Source organism: Lithobates pipiens, unplaced genomic scaffold (genome assembly GCF_037356315.1).
Source record: "Lithobates pipiens isolate NorthernLeopardFrog02 unplaced genomic scaffold, aLitPip1_a1.2 Scaffold_8, whole genome shotgun sequence".
Lineage (NCBI taxonomy): Eukaryota > Metazoa > Chordata > Amphibia > Anura > Ranidae > Lithobates > Lithobates pipiens.
In genome coordinates, this window is record NW_027507903.1 from 299,389,143 (window position 1) to 299,404,290 (window position 15,148).

Genomic DNA, 15,148 nt, shown 5'->3' on the forward strand with positions numbered 1-15,148 from the left:
TAGTAAAGCTCTTCAATCGGACAGAGATTCTGCATTCTGAGTTAGTGCATCAGAGATGTTTTTATGGAAAAAATATTGATTAATAAGTAAGCAGGTAAAATAATGCAAACAAATTATTTATTATAAGAAAGGTGTATTACAAATGAAAAAGACATCAATTAAACAGAAAAACAAAAAAGGGTTAAAAATGAAATAATTAAGAAAATCTGTTCGAAGAGTTCGGCAAATTTCAATCAATGGGCAAGAATGGCTTCCATAGATCTTGGCTGATGTTTCTTGTTTTTAATGTTAAAAGAGAGCTCCATACTGCTAAATCAGCCCTCTTTCCAGTCCACGAGAAGGGTGTCATCAGAAATTATCTGACCAAACGAGGTTTGAGGAGTGGCTGATGAGGATATAACAGGGTTATGACCATGCAGCTGCCTTCCCACATACACAGTTTTCTATAGGAATCAATATCTTTAAATACCTACAGGTTAAGTCTGGTAACTTGTATATTATTGTCCAGCATGAAAATAGCCTTTTAATGAATACAAATACAGTGCCTTGAAAAAGTATTGATACCCCTTGAAATTTTAAACATTTTGTCATGTTACAACCAAAAACATAAATGTATTTTATTAGGAGTTTGTGTCATAGACCAACACAAAGTGGCACATAATTGTGAAGTGAAAGGAAAATGATAAATGGTTTTCAATTTTTTTTACAAATAAATATCTGAAAGGTGTGGCGTGCATTTGTACTCTGTATTTACTCTAATACACCAAACTAAAATCTAGTATAACCAACTGCCATCAGAAATTACCTAATTGGTAAATAGAGTCCATCTGTGTGTAATAAATCTTACTATAAATACAGCTGTTCTGTGAAGCCCTCAGAGGTTGTTAGAGAACCTTAGTGAACAAACAGCATAATGAAGGTCAAGGAACACACCAGATAGGTCAGGGATAGGTCAGTGACAAAGTTGTGGAGAAGTTTGAAGCAAGGTTAGGTTATAAAAAAATATCCCAAGCTCTGAACACCTAATGGAGCACTGTTTAATCCATCATCCAAAAATGGAAACCTACCAAGACATGGCCGTCCACCTAAACTGACAGGCTGGGCAAGGAGAGCATTAATCAGAGAAGCAGCCAAGAGGCCCATGGTAACTCTGGAGGAGATGCAGAGATCTACAGCTCAGGTGGGAGAATCTGTCCACAGGACAACTATTAGTTGTGCACTCCACGCATCTGGCTTTGAGTGAGAAGTGAGAAAAAAGTGAGAAGAAAGCCACAAGATTTCCGGTTTGCAGTTTGCAAGAAGCCATATGGGGAACACAGCAAACATGTGAAAGAAGGTGCTCTGGTCAGATGAAACCAAAATTTTACTTTTTGGCCTAAAAGCAAAACGCTATGTGTGGCAGAAAACTAATGCTGCACATCACCCTGAATACACCATCCCCACTGTGAAACATGGTGGTGGCAACATCATGTTGTGGGGATGCTTTTCTTCAGCAGGGACAGGGAAGCTGGTCAGAGTTGATAAGAAGATGGATGGAGCCAAATACAGGGCAATCTTAGAAGAAAACCTTTTAGAGTCTGCAAAAGACTTAAGACTGGGGCGGAAGTTCACCTTCCAGCAGGACAACGACCCTAAACATACAACCAGAGCTACAATAGAATGGTTTAAATCAAAGCATATTCATGTGTTAGAATGGCCCAGTCAAAGTCCAGACCTAAATCCAAATGAGAATTCGTGGCAAGACTTGAAAATTTCTGTTCACAGACACTCTCCATCCAATCTGACAGAGCTTGAGCTATTTTGCAGAGAAGAATGAGCAACAATGTCAGTCTCTAGCTGTGCAAAGCTGGTAGAGACATACCCAAAAAGATTTGCAGCTGTAATTGCAGAGAAAGGTGGTTCTACAAAGTATTGACTTTTTCTTCCACTACAAAGTTATGTGCCACTTTGTGTTGGTCTATCACATAAAATCCCAATAAAATACATTTACATTTTTGATTGTAACGTGACAAAATGTGGAAAATGTCAAGGGGTATGAATACTTTTTCAAGGCACTGTATAATGGAGAGGACTATTTCACTTAGGAGAGTCGAGGGCCTAATCTGCACTCACACTTCCTAGGATAGTGGTGTTTGGGCTTAAAATGCTCCAAAATAACTAATACAGTTAAATATTTGCTGATTCTGGCTGTACTGTTATTATCTCAGGAGTTATAAAATACACTGAAGTTTTGATTCTACAAGAAATGATAGACAGCAATGTGTATTCACCACCTACTCCATCTAAGCTATTAATGATGTGTGATAAACTTGATACTATTAGGAAGAGGGATGACTGTAAAGTTTCTAGTAACTCAAGTCTGATAGCCTGACAGTTTTATGAGGGCCTGAAGACTGAGATGTGTATTAGGTTAGATTCTGCTAATCCTAGTAAAGTACTCATGCGGATGTTTGGAATGCAGCTAATAGTTTGTTGATTATATCAAATGTCTTCCATTGAAGATGGAAAGGGATCACTATTAAAAAAGATAATTCTCCTACTTTACAAGACTCTGGTTTGGCTGCCCCTGGAGTATTCCGTCCAGTTCTGGGCACCAGTCCTCAGGAGGGATGTGGTGGAGCTGGAGAGGGTCCAGAGAAAGGCAACAAAGCTAATACAGGGACTGGAGGATCTCAGCTACGGGGAAAGACTGCAAGCACTGAACGTATTCTCCCTGGAGAAGAGACGCTTGAGAGAGGATATAATTTCAATGTACAAATACCGTACTGGTGATCCCACAATAGGGATAAAACTCTTCCGTGCAAGGGTATATAAAAAGACACGTGGCCATTCACTAAAATTAGAAGAGAAGCGTTTTAAGCTTAAACTGTGTAGAGGGTTCTTTACTGTTAAAGCAGTAAGGATGTGGAATTCTCTTGCACAGGCAGTGGATATATCGGGGGAACATCGATAATTTAAAAAAAACTATTAGATAGGCACCTTAACGACCACAACATACAGGGATATACAATGTAATATAAACATAAAGCTCACACACAGGGTGGAATTGACGGACTTGTGTCTTTTTTCAACCTCATCAACTATGTAACTATTACTCCTATGGCTACAAACTGTCATGGCTGAGGCTGACTTATGAATTCTGACCAACCTAGTGGCCTTGCCCTTTCATACAGTCTTTTGTGGTACCTAGCCCACATTGTCATCACAAGGGACATCAGAAATTAGAAAGCTACAGATTTTAAAAGATTGAAAACTACTTTTGAAATGAATTTGACAAGTCCAACTCAAGGAAAAATATTATTGTAAATCATGCACAAGCTATGTAGGAAAGACCCCCTTTCATTGGGTAGTGCCTTGGTTGGAATTCAAATGAAAGGCACTAGTACTACAAACTCCATGCAGGCAGTGTCCTGATTGAGATTCAAAACAAGTGCCTTAGTGTTAAAAGCAGCAGCTAACAGCAGTAAAAGATTGCGGTGCTAACCACTAATCCACTGTTCTTCCCATGCAATCTTGAACATGTTAATGTTAAATGTTAATGGATAACTATCTAAGAGGGATTTCCCCTCACTGTAGAGAGATTTCAATGTACTTCCTTTTTACAAGGCAGGAAGTGAAGAGCAATTTCTCCAAAGGGACACAAACCACAGAAATAAAATAAAATATAAACTGACAGGGGTTTTAGCCAATCCTGTCTGTATCCAAAACTAAAAATGTGCTGGTTTTAGATATGCTATGCTCTAAACCTTCAAATGGAGAATTAAATTGTTACATATACTACCAACACTGAGTCAAATGCAAAGCCAATGAACCCCCGGGGCTGAATCCAACTTCTTTGAGAAAATAAAGATTTAAGCTGTTAGTGGAATCAAAAGTACTGTAGCTATGCTGATCCAAACATTGAGGTAAAATGCCTTTTACCCTGTGCCTCTAGTTCTCATCGGGTACATGCCCAGGAGCACATCCCCACTCAGCTGTTCCGCTTGTCAAGTAGAAATGAACAGGCCACACACTAATCAATGTAAAACCAGCTTTAATATAATAAATAGCGGATTCCCAACATATATTATGGCCTTAATTGTGGATACCCTGCTCTTTTCTACTTGACAAAGAGAATAAGACTGACCATAAATGGCTCTATTCTAGCACCCAATACAACACCAATGAAATATTCAGGTAAGTGTGTGAAAATTTAGGGTGAAACATCTGCCCTATCTACAGCCAGCCTAAAGCGACCATACACACAAGATTGTCCGCCAACCAATAATAGACAATTGTTAACTCTGCTTTTCTAATCGCAGGGGAAACATTATCACCCAATTTGGGTCTTTCCCAGTGATCACTCTTGTTTCCCCATGAAATGGCAAGTGTCAGACATTAGATCTTCCAGCCACCATCTCATGTTAAAGTGTTATGCCCTGTATACACGGTCGGAAATTCCGATGGAAAAATCAGATAGGATTATGTTGTCGGAAAATCCGATCATGTGTGGGCTCTATCGGACTTTTTCCATCGGAATTTCCGACGCACAAAGTTTGAGAGCAGGATCTAAAAAAATTTCCGACAACAAAATCCAATCGCATGAATTCCGATCGTGTGTAGACAATTCCTAAGGACAAAGTGCCACACATTCTCAGAATAAACTAAGAGACAAAAGCTATTGGCTACTGGCCCGTTTATAGTCCCGACGTACGTGTTTGACGTCACCTCGTTCAGAATGATCGAATTTTCCGAAAACGTTGTCCGACCGTGTGCATACAACTGAAGTTTGGCACAAAATCTGTCGGAAAAAATCTGATGGATTTTGTTGTCGTGTGTACAAGGCATTACTAAACCCAGGACCCTGCATTCACTATACCTGGTCTCCCACAGTACACAGAACATAGAAATACAATTATTTTAGTAAATATAAGCTACTAAATATCTTTTCTCTAGGCAGTCTCCGGGGGTCCGGGGGCTTGTGGTCGGTGGGGTGGAGGAAAAGATATCGCTGTATGCGGATGACGCTCTGTTATACTTGAGAGATGCGGGCCCCTCGTTGGCAGCTGCTCTGAGTATATTTGATCAATTTGGTGCTCACTCTGGTATCCGTATCAACTGGGCTAAGTCCAGTCTTTTTCCCTTGGATGGAGGGGATTGTCATGGAACACCCTCCGGTCCATTGGAATGGGTATCCTCTTTTAAATATCTGGGGGTGTTGGTATCCAGAGACCCCACTCAGTACTACAGACTTAATATATCCCCTCTGCTCCGCTTTGTTAAAGACCGGTTTTGGTCTTGGGCTGGGTTGCCTCTGAACCTATTGGGGCGGGTTAGCATTTTTAAGATGATGGTGTTGCCCAAACTTCTTTATATGTTTAGGAATAGTCCTGTGTGGGTCCAGGCCTCCTTTTTCCGTGAATTGGATGGGTGCCTTACCTCCTTTTTGTGGAATGGCGCGTCCCCGCGCCTGGCTAGGGCCACGTTGCGCCTTCCCACTCATTTGGGGGGGCTTGCCCTCCCGGATGTGCGGATCTATTATTGGGCAGCAATGCTAGTCACTGCGTTTTGGTGGCTGGAGGGGAGCCGGTCTAATGCCGCGGTGCGTTTGGAGGCGGCACGGGTGGGCACCCGACGGGATCTTCAAGATCTGGTTTATAGGGGGGTTAGGGCCTATTCGGTTCTCCCTATTCCGACGAAGGCTACGTTAAAGGCGTGGGTTGTGGCTAGGCGTCGTTTTTCGAGTACCGATCAGTGGTCTCCTGCGCAGCCACTTTGGGGCAATCCTGCCTTGCATCATTTTCGTACGGTTCCGGACCATCAGGTGTGGGCTAGGTACGGGATAGCGACTCTCCGGGATGTTATGCCTACCGGTGTTCTTTTGACGTATTCACACCTATCTGGGAAATATGATCTCCCGGGATGGATGTACTTTCGGTACATTCAATTGCGCCACGCTGCCAGGGCCCAGTTCCCGACTCCCCCCTTGATTCAAATGGACCCAGTGGAAGACCTATTGTCTGATAGTGACCTGAGGAAGCCCCTCTCTGCATTGTATACCACCTTACTGCCAAAAGACACTCCCAGGATGGCCCGGTTGTGGCAGGAATGGCGAACTGATATCCCGACGCTCACTAGGGCGGATTGGGAAGACTGTCTAACTTACGGGCCCAGGGTAATGATAGCAGCGGGTGACAAATTGATTCAGCTTAAATTTCTCCACAGAGTATACTTTACTCCAGTCAGATTGGCGAGAATGTATGCTGATAAAGGACCCGCAGTGCCCCCGTTGTAGAGTAAATCGTGGCACATTTATTCACATGTTCTGGGAGTGCCCGACTCTGGCGACTTTCTGGGATGGGGTGTTTGAACATATGAATGTTCATATGGAGTTGTCGGTCATCAGGTCACTGGAGCTTGCTCTCTTGGGGGTGCAGGAGGATGCTCAGAGGCCACACCACAGTAAGATACTTATCTATATGCTTTGTTTCTACGCTAGGAAGGAGATTCTGGTGAGATGGACATCCCCGACTCCACCTAGGGTGTCTGCATGGGAGAGTAAAATAAATGCTGTGCTGCCCATGTACAAGCTGACATATATGAGCAGGGGCTGTCCTTGGAAGTTCGACAAGGTATGGTCCCCATGGATTGGGCCCGCCCTTGGATAGGAGATTAGCGGTGACGAGTAGCTTTGAGCACTTTTCCCTTTGCACTTCCTGCTCCTTCTGCTGCTTCTCTTCTGTTTTCCTCCCCCTCCTTCCCCCCCCCCCCGTCCCCTTTTTTCTCTCCTCCCCCCCTTTCTTCTTCTCCCTGTTTCCCGGCGCCCTCCTCCTTCCCCTGTCTTCCTCTGTCCTCCTCCATCCTCTTCTCTCCCAGGTGGGCTACGGCACTGCAGTAGGTATCCTCCGGTTCACACTGTTTTATTGGTCTTGTGATTGGTATGTCGACTTATGTACGTTGCTAACTGTATACCTTGTGTATGTGGATTTTGTATTATGATGATGTTCAATAAAGCACTCCTGATTGTTAAAAAAAAAAATATATATATATATCTTTTCTCATCAGCAGTATATAGCAGTCTTGTGACTTCTATCAGTGTCTGGTTAAAGCCTGTAGGAGGAGCTTTCATTCTACTCTCACTGGCCGATCTGGCTACAGGACCCCTGAGCTTCTGTCTGCACAGTGCTGGTTGGCCCTGTGCTGATCACATGCACTCTCCCAAGAAAAAAAACTCTCTAACAGTACACACCAAACTTAGCATGTGCAGCCTGACTCCAGTAAATCTGTCTTATCCAGACATGTTTTGGAGTCAGTGGAAGGAGGAGGATCTGTGCATACAGGATTAAACAGCCTTTTTACACAATGCAAAAGACTAACCCCTTAGGTCCCACAGAGTACTGTATAACAAGCATGCTTTACTACATATAGACAGATTTTAATGTTGTGGGTTTAGTAACACTTTAATAATGAAGTTTTTTTTAGGCTTGCTTCATAGAATGCAATTGTTTTGCATCACAGTAAAATAAAACAAACTCACAAAACATAAATACTTATGCAAACTTTGATTATGCAAATTATTTCTTTAAGTCCTATCAGCCAGATGCACATGTCCATTAAATTCAACCATAAACAAGAATAAATGGATGTAAAAAAACAGCCCCCCTAGTACTTAAAACCTGCAGTTGTTTAAAGTGGTTGTAAACCCTTACAGACTACTTTGACCTACAGGTAAGCCTAGATTAAGGCTTACCTGTAGGTCCATGAAATATTTCCTAAACCTACATGGTTTAGGAGATATTTGTAAAAAGACAGGCACCGATGTCTACGGCGCATGTGCTGTAGTCAGCGGCGCGCAGGCGCACTGAGCATGCCACTGCTAACGGCGATATGCCGTTTCTAACGGTGATATGCCGTTAGTGGCGGCTCCCGTGCGCATGCGTGGGAATGACGTCATCGCTGCTCCAGCGTTGTGAGTGGCTGGAGCAGCGATGCCCGGAAGAAGATGGGCGCTCCGTGCTACAAGGGACAGCGGTGACATCGCAATGCATAGTAGCCCATTATGTTTTACCTTTGCAAAGAGACAAAGAGGACGTAAACCCATCAGGGTTTACTTCCTCTTTAAGCCCTTGTACACACGGTCGGACATTCCGACAACCAAATCCGTCGGATTTTGTCCGACGGATTTTGTCCGAAACTGTTGCATACACACAGTCGGACAAAGTTGTCAGAAAATCCAATCGTACTTAACGTGATGACGTTATTTCGTTAGGACGGGACTACGTTCAGGCTAGTAGCCAATAGCTTTGGTCTAGGAATTTGATCTGAACATGCGTGGCCCTTTGTCCGATCGGAATTCTCTACACATGATCGGACAAAGTCCGATCGGAGCATGTTGTCGGAAAATGTTATTGCCCAGCTGGAAAACTTGGTCCGTTGGATACTCCGACGGAAACAGTCCGATGGAGCCCACACACTGTCGGATTATCCGACAAAACTGTCCTATCGGACATTGTCCATCGGAATGTCCGACCATGTGTACAAGGGCTGAGAGGAAGGCAAAAAAAAAAAAAACTGATCTAAAGCGTTTTTAAATTTTCTCCAACAGGAACAAATTTCTTTACAGATTTCTATGCCAATCATATATCACAAAATATTTAAGATATATAATGCTTGAGAGGACTGTCAGGAAATGCAAATCTAATATAGGAAATAAAGATAAGAGAATGTGAACATATTACATTTTTGACTGGATCCCCAGAAAACAATATGAAATATGCCGCAGAAAACAATATGAAACTGGTAACCTGTTACAGGAGGTTAGTAGAGATCAATGCTATTACCCCAATCAATGGCCCCACTACAAACTACTGAGGTCCGAGGGCCGCACATCCTAAACCAAAGGGCCATATGCGGCCCCCAGGTCACAAGCTGGGCACCAGGAATCTACAATGTTATTTCTTATGAATATCATTAGCCAGTTGTATTTTTGCATTTTTTTTTTTTTTACGTTTTGCAAATACTTTTAAAAGGAAATGACAGCTAATCAGATTTCAGTTTCACTTTGTTTAGAACATACTTTGCTCGGAAATACTGCGCTCTATTTATGCCTTGTTGTGTTCCTACATGTATGTATTTGCTTTTCTGTATGCATGCTGTGTTTAGTTGTTTAACACCACCACAGCTAACAGAAACAACACATTAAATGCATTAAAAAATAACTAACCTGCTTTGAGTGAGACCTTTCAACTTTTAACTGTTTATTTTTTTAAATATTCCAGCTCCACGCAAGTAAAATTTAAATAAAATGAGGAACAGAACCATAAGTCATCAGTCAAAGAAAAAAAACACAGAACTTGATAAAGGCCGGACCCTAGTTAATCAGTATTTGCCCGTGGCATCGTATGGACATCACTTACCAATCTGCCATTAGGAACTTCCAGGTACTTCATTTTATCAGGCATCCCTCAAATATTATCTGCAAACTTTTTCATTTCTGAAGTGTAGATCGGTCTTGGTGAAAATAGCACCACCCAGCCCTATCGGTCCGAGCGTCCTCATAAGACACACTACCTCTTTCCATCAAAGCCACAGGAAGTGTTGCTATGGAAACCATACCACAGCAGGAAGTCTTGTGTTCAGATGAAGAAATACTATTCCTTTTTTTTTTTTTTTTTTTTTAATACTGTCTTTATGACGTGTAATACCAACAAGCTTTTCTTAAAAATCAGCAGGTGGTTCTAGAAGTGTTGTTCATTTTACTTCCTTAGTTGTACATGCAAGACAAATATCCTAGAGATGGTTCATAGCGTAAGCTTTTTATTTGTTCATAAAGTGATGACTGGTCCTAATGTTTTAAAGCTATTTTCCAACAGAACCTTCCTTTGAATCATGATTTATGTCCAATAATTACAGATAATAGCAACACGCCATCTGACGATTAGCCATAATAACCACAATAGGTTGTTATTCAAATGTTACACTTATCACTTTACTAATCTGAATTAGATAATATCATGTATGTATTTACAGAACTTTCTCCGTAAACAGACTACCACAGATACTTCTGACACATCTGTGGAATGAACAGAAAAAGTCCCAAATGTACAAGGAGCTATAACTCAACTGCCGCATGCACACAGCCGGACTTTCCAGCAGAAAAGGTCAGACAGAATCATTCCGTCCGATATTCCGATGGTGCGTGGGCTTTATCTGATTTTTTTCTTCAAAAATTCAGACGGACCTAGAAATATAACATGTTTCAAATCTTTCAGACGGAATCAATTTCTTTTGGGAAAACCGTTCGTCTGTATGCTGGTCCGACGGACCAAATACGACACAGGGGCAGCAATTGGTTACTGGCTACTGAACTTCTTTTTCTAGCCCCGTTGTACGTCATCACATTCAAAAGAAACGGACTTTGGTCCTTTCATGTGTGGGCAAGTCCGTTTGGTCGGAACTCCGTCTGAACTCTGTTGGAACCTTTCTGCCAGAAAGTCTGGTCGTGTGTACGCGGCATACAACAAACATCAGGGTATAGGGATCTTGGTTGATAAATGCATTTCATCAAATGAAGCAGTGTAGTGTAAAAAGTGCCCTACACTGGAAAACCTATTCCATGCATAGTCACTCTCCTTTTGCTCTTACAAGTAGTAAAATAATCTGTAAAAATAATCATTCTAGAATAATGCATCTTTGGTTAAAAAAGGTTGTCTAAGTCTAGGTTCACATCTATGCAGTTGCAGTTGTGTTTTTGCATGCAGTTTTTATGCATTTTGCGTTTTGTGTAATTTTTTCCCTTTAAAAACACTGTATATAGCTGGTTGCTTAGAAGCCTGCTGCATGCTGGGGCGGTGATGCCATAAGGGGGCGTGGCGACCAGGTGACATCACTGGGTGCCCCCCCTTACCTATTTAAGAACTGTCAGACAGAGGAGTGGGCAACTGGTGGTTAGCCTTCAACAAAAAAGCATTTTTTAATAAAGAAATTGTCAAAAACTGTGTTTGTGGTTTCTTTTTCTAAGTGACCCTTTTTTAGTGAATGAGTAGGGGTACAATGTACCCCTACTCATTCACATAGGGGAGCAGGATCTGGGGCCACCCACAGACCTCCACAACCGAGGGTACGAGGTGTTTTGGGGTGGGGGGCAGAGACACATGTACACACACGCACAAGCACACACACATACAGAAACATGTACACACACACGCATACAGACACATGTACACACACACAGATATATGTACACACACATATGTACACACACATATAAACACCCACACACACTGTGGTAGTGTGGTACCCCACCAGTGTATGGGTCCAGGATTCCCAACCAGGCAGGTTGAGGGGCTCCAGTGTATTTGCTTCTTTGGGAGGAAACTGACTTTTCAGTTTCCTCATTATTTAGTAAAGTCCACTTTGGGACCAGGACCCCCGGGGATTTCTTATGCCGCGTACACATGATCAGACTATCCAGCGGACTTAGTCTGGCTGACAAACCGCCGGAAAGTCAGCCAAATTTCCGAACGAGCGGACCTGCCCACACACCGGACTTTTCCGGCGGACTATCCACCGTACTTTTGAAATGAACGGACTTGCCCACACACGGAGGAAAGTCCGTTTATTTTAAACGCGGCTCCAGGTAGCCGGGACTAGCGAAGGAAGTCGGGGGCGAGATTGACATATCGCTGGCCCCCTCACCTGGTATGGACTTAAAGGGGAAGCCCTACGCTGAAAAAACGGCGTGGGGGTCCCCCCAAGGTCCATATAAGACCCTTATCCGAGCACGCAGCCCAGCCAGTTAGGAAAGGAGGTGGGGACGAGTGAACCCCCCCTCTCCTGAGCCGTACCAGGCCACATGCCCTCAACACAGGGGGGCTTCGCGGCCCCCCCACCCCAAAGCACCTTGTCCCCATGTTGATGAGGACAAGGGGCTCTTCCCGACAACCCTGGCCGTTGGTTGTCGGGGTCTGTGGGTGGGGTGCTTATCGGAATTTGGGATCCCCTTTAATAAGGGGGCCCCCGGATACCGGCCCCCCACCCTATGTGAATGAGTATGGGGTACAATGTACCCCTACCCATTCACCTGTGAAAAAAATGTAAATAAAACACAACACACAAGGGTTAAAAATAATTTATTGCACAGCTCCAGGGGTCTTCTTCCATCTTGGGGGGTCTTCTCGCTGGACTCCTCCGCTATCTTCTTTTCTTTTACTAGCTCTTTTTTACTAGCACACACACACGGCCGGATTGTTGTTTTTGAGTTAAAACTACTTTCTAAGTCCGCCGGACTTTTGGGTAAAAAAAAGTCGGCCGGAGTCCACACACGGGATAGTGTGTTTTCCTCCGGATAGTTTGATCGTTTGTACGCGGCATTAGAGATCCGAGTGGGATGAAATCTCTCAGTCCTGGGTCCGGGTTTTGAGACTCACTGGCACAATGATTGTTCAGGTGTGTGTAGGCCTGATAGTAAAGTCAGGACCACGGTTCTTGGCTCCACCCTCCTGAGGAGTCCAGGCATGCAAGGGAGAAGCATGCATGTCTGCATGGTATAGTTAGACAGAGGGCCCGAGCCTGTAGGCTGAACAGCACAAAAATCTGGAAAAGAGGAACAATGTTTGTACAGGGGCTCTGTTATATGGCCAAGATGGCTGAAGAATAAAGCCTAACGAAAAAGAAGATGGGGTCCCCTGGGGGTGGACTTTTAAGGCACGTACAAATTATAATGATATACAAATTATTTTATTACATAAAACAAACAAAAAGCAATTAAATATACAGTATGCATTAAAAAGTACACCAACAGGTATATATACAACCAGTATTGATGCTATGTTTGATTACGTCGTATCATTCATTTGAACAGAAACAACCTACGCGTTTCGGAGCTTGAAAAAGCATGTCCTTCTTCAGGGGTATGTAGGTACAAAGTTTTTGTAGAATCTGATAAATGGCAAGGGACAGGGTGTCATAATTACATAGTATCTAGGCAGGGAGTGACACACAGATGCGACAAATAGTTAAACAGGCAAGGTATGGCAATAGCCGCTGGGCACCATTTGATAAAAACAAGTAATTATACAGGACCATATAGGTATAGTTAACTCCGCCAGTGCTCGAGGTACATCCCCCAGTCTGTCTATACTCCAATAGAAATTGTAGAAATCCTGCAGAGGTAATGTGAAGAGAAATCTGCAGTCCCCTCTTGGGGAAGAAGTTCATATGAACTGGAACTTTTATAGTTGTTTTACCCAGAACTATACCTGAATAAAAAAAAAAAAAAGGAAAGAAAAAAAAAAAAGAAAAAACAGGGCAAGAGAAGAGAAATGGAAAATAGTACATTTATTTTTTTATATAAAGGTAAGGAATGAAGGAATAATGATAATAACTTGGGTGGGGTAAAAATAAATATGTATAGATAAGAACTGAAAATTGAACATTAGGCAATACTGGAGAAGCAAGTAAAATAAAATGAAATTAAATAAAAATGAAAATAAAATTAAAAAGTAAAAAATAATAAATAAAAATGAAAACTGAATAAAAAAGTTTAACCCCAGAGGGTGAGCAGTGCAAGTGGGGAAACAATGGGGCTGACAATTAAAGTGCAGGGTAGAAAACGGTGCAACAGTTAAAAAATACAGATAAAGAGATAAGAGTATGAACTGCATCTGAGTAAATCATAAAAGGGAAGAGTGACAGCAAGCAATGTGGTAGCAACAAGTTCGGCACTGAAAGTGCTCTAAAAGGACCTAACTGTATATTATATGTATTAGACAAATCTGCTTATTATGCAGTAAGGTAGAGAATATTAAGATATCAAGTATCATATATATATATATATATATATATAGATAGACAAATATACACTAAATAGTGAAACAGAATTCACATTAAGAGTATAGAAAAGGAGGGGAGAGCTTTGACTGCCACAATCAATGTTGCATAAGAGTAAAAACACAAGATAAACCGCACTTTAATAACTTACTTAGCTATATGAAGTTGTGGGAGAAGATAAGAGGTCCGTCCAGCCGGCGTCCTGCAAATGAAGTCTGCAGACGCCGGTCAGGGCGGTTCTAGTAATAAAGGCACCATTAACCTCCAGCAGCTGGTGCTGATTGAGATGCACCAGCTGTTGGAGAGCACGTATCTCCCTACTCACGTCAGCCCCCTGGGCAGTGTGCGCGGGGCCACGCCCCCCACGCCGCCCAGACCAATGCACAAACAGCGTCGGGCCGAGGACACGCCCACCACACCCGGCGCCATCAAAACGCACATCCCGGGGACAGCGCATGTGCCCCGGGAGTGGCAAGATGGCGCCGGGCCGAGGACAAGCCCACGACACCCGGCGCCATCAAGACGTCCATCCCGGGGACAGCAAGAAAATAAACTCAAATTGCATCTAGAAGCATTCAATAGAGATATTCTCAAAAAGAAAAGCCAAAAATTCTCTCGTGATCAAAACGCCTTCTGTGACGGCAGAGCCTATAAGTGGACATCTGCCTCAAATAAACCCAATTTAAATAAGGGTCAATTTAATTCACAACAATCTTCAACTAACTCTACTCAACCAAATAGAAACAATGTTTCCATGTCACGCTCTATCTCTAACCCTACACGGTCCCCACAACCATCACTTTCTTACCCTAATAATACATCTAAACCCACAGTAAGCACTAAGCGCCTACATTCAGGTGACCTCACTGAACTTCAACAGGCTAAGAAACTCACTCTTGATATGACTACTTTTTCCCAATCTACACTTTCACCTGCAGCACCTTCTGAGCAGCCGATGCCCCTAGCAGTTGCAGGCGATCTTTCCTATACTCACACTAACACTATATCCCACAATCCTATTATTAAAACCTCCACTGATACTATTTCGAATGACCCCTCTTTTTTAGAACGCATTCTAGCAGGCACTCCCTCAGCACTGGACAGTCTCAATACATACACCCAATTAGCCCTCTAATATCTCCTCAGGAGGCAGTATCTGACCTAACTATAGTTAACTTATCTTCCTATCAACTTTCCAGTGATGAAATTAATGTCCTTAGTAGGGATGAGCTTCGAGTTCGAGTCGAACTCATGTTCTACTCGAACATTGCCTGTTCGCCTGTTCAGCGAACAGTGAACAATTTGGGCTGTTCGCAGCAAATTCGAAAAGCCGGAACAC

At 42.8% G+C, this 15,148-nt stretch overlaps 1 protein-coding gene across 2 annotated transcripts in view; it reads right to left on the reverse strand.

Annotated features, from left to right (window-relative positions):
- Positions 1–15,148, reverse strand: part of RGS14 (regulator of G protein signaling 14) — a 160,087-nt gene that overhangs the window by 111,175 nt on the left and 33,764 nt on the right. Inside the window, exon 1 of one of the 2 annotated variants that reach the window (XM_077472584.1) lies at positions 9,396–9,558. The exons of the other annotated variant lie outside the window; for it this stretch is intronic. Within the exon in view, the coding sequence (XP_077328710.1) occupies positions 9,396–9,440 (45 nt within the window). The 5' untranslated portion in view covers positions 9,441–9,558. Of the gene's footprint in view, positions 1–9,395; positions 9,559–15,148 lie in introns of those variants that run through there. 2 annotated transcript variants of the gene reach the window in all.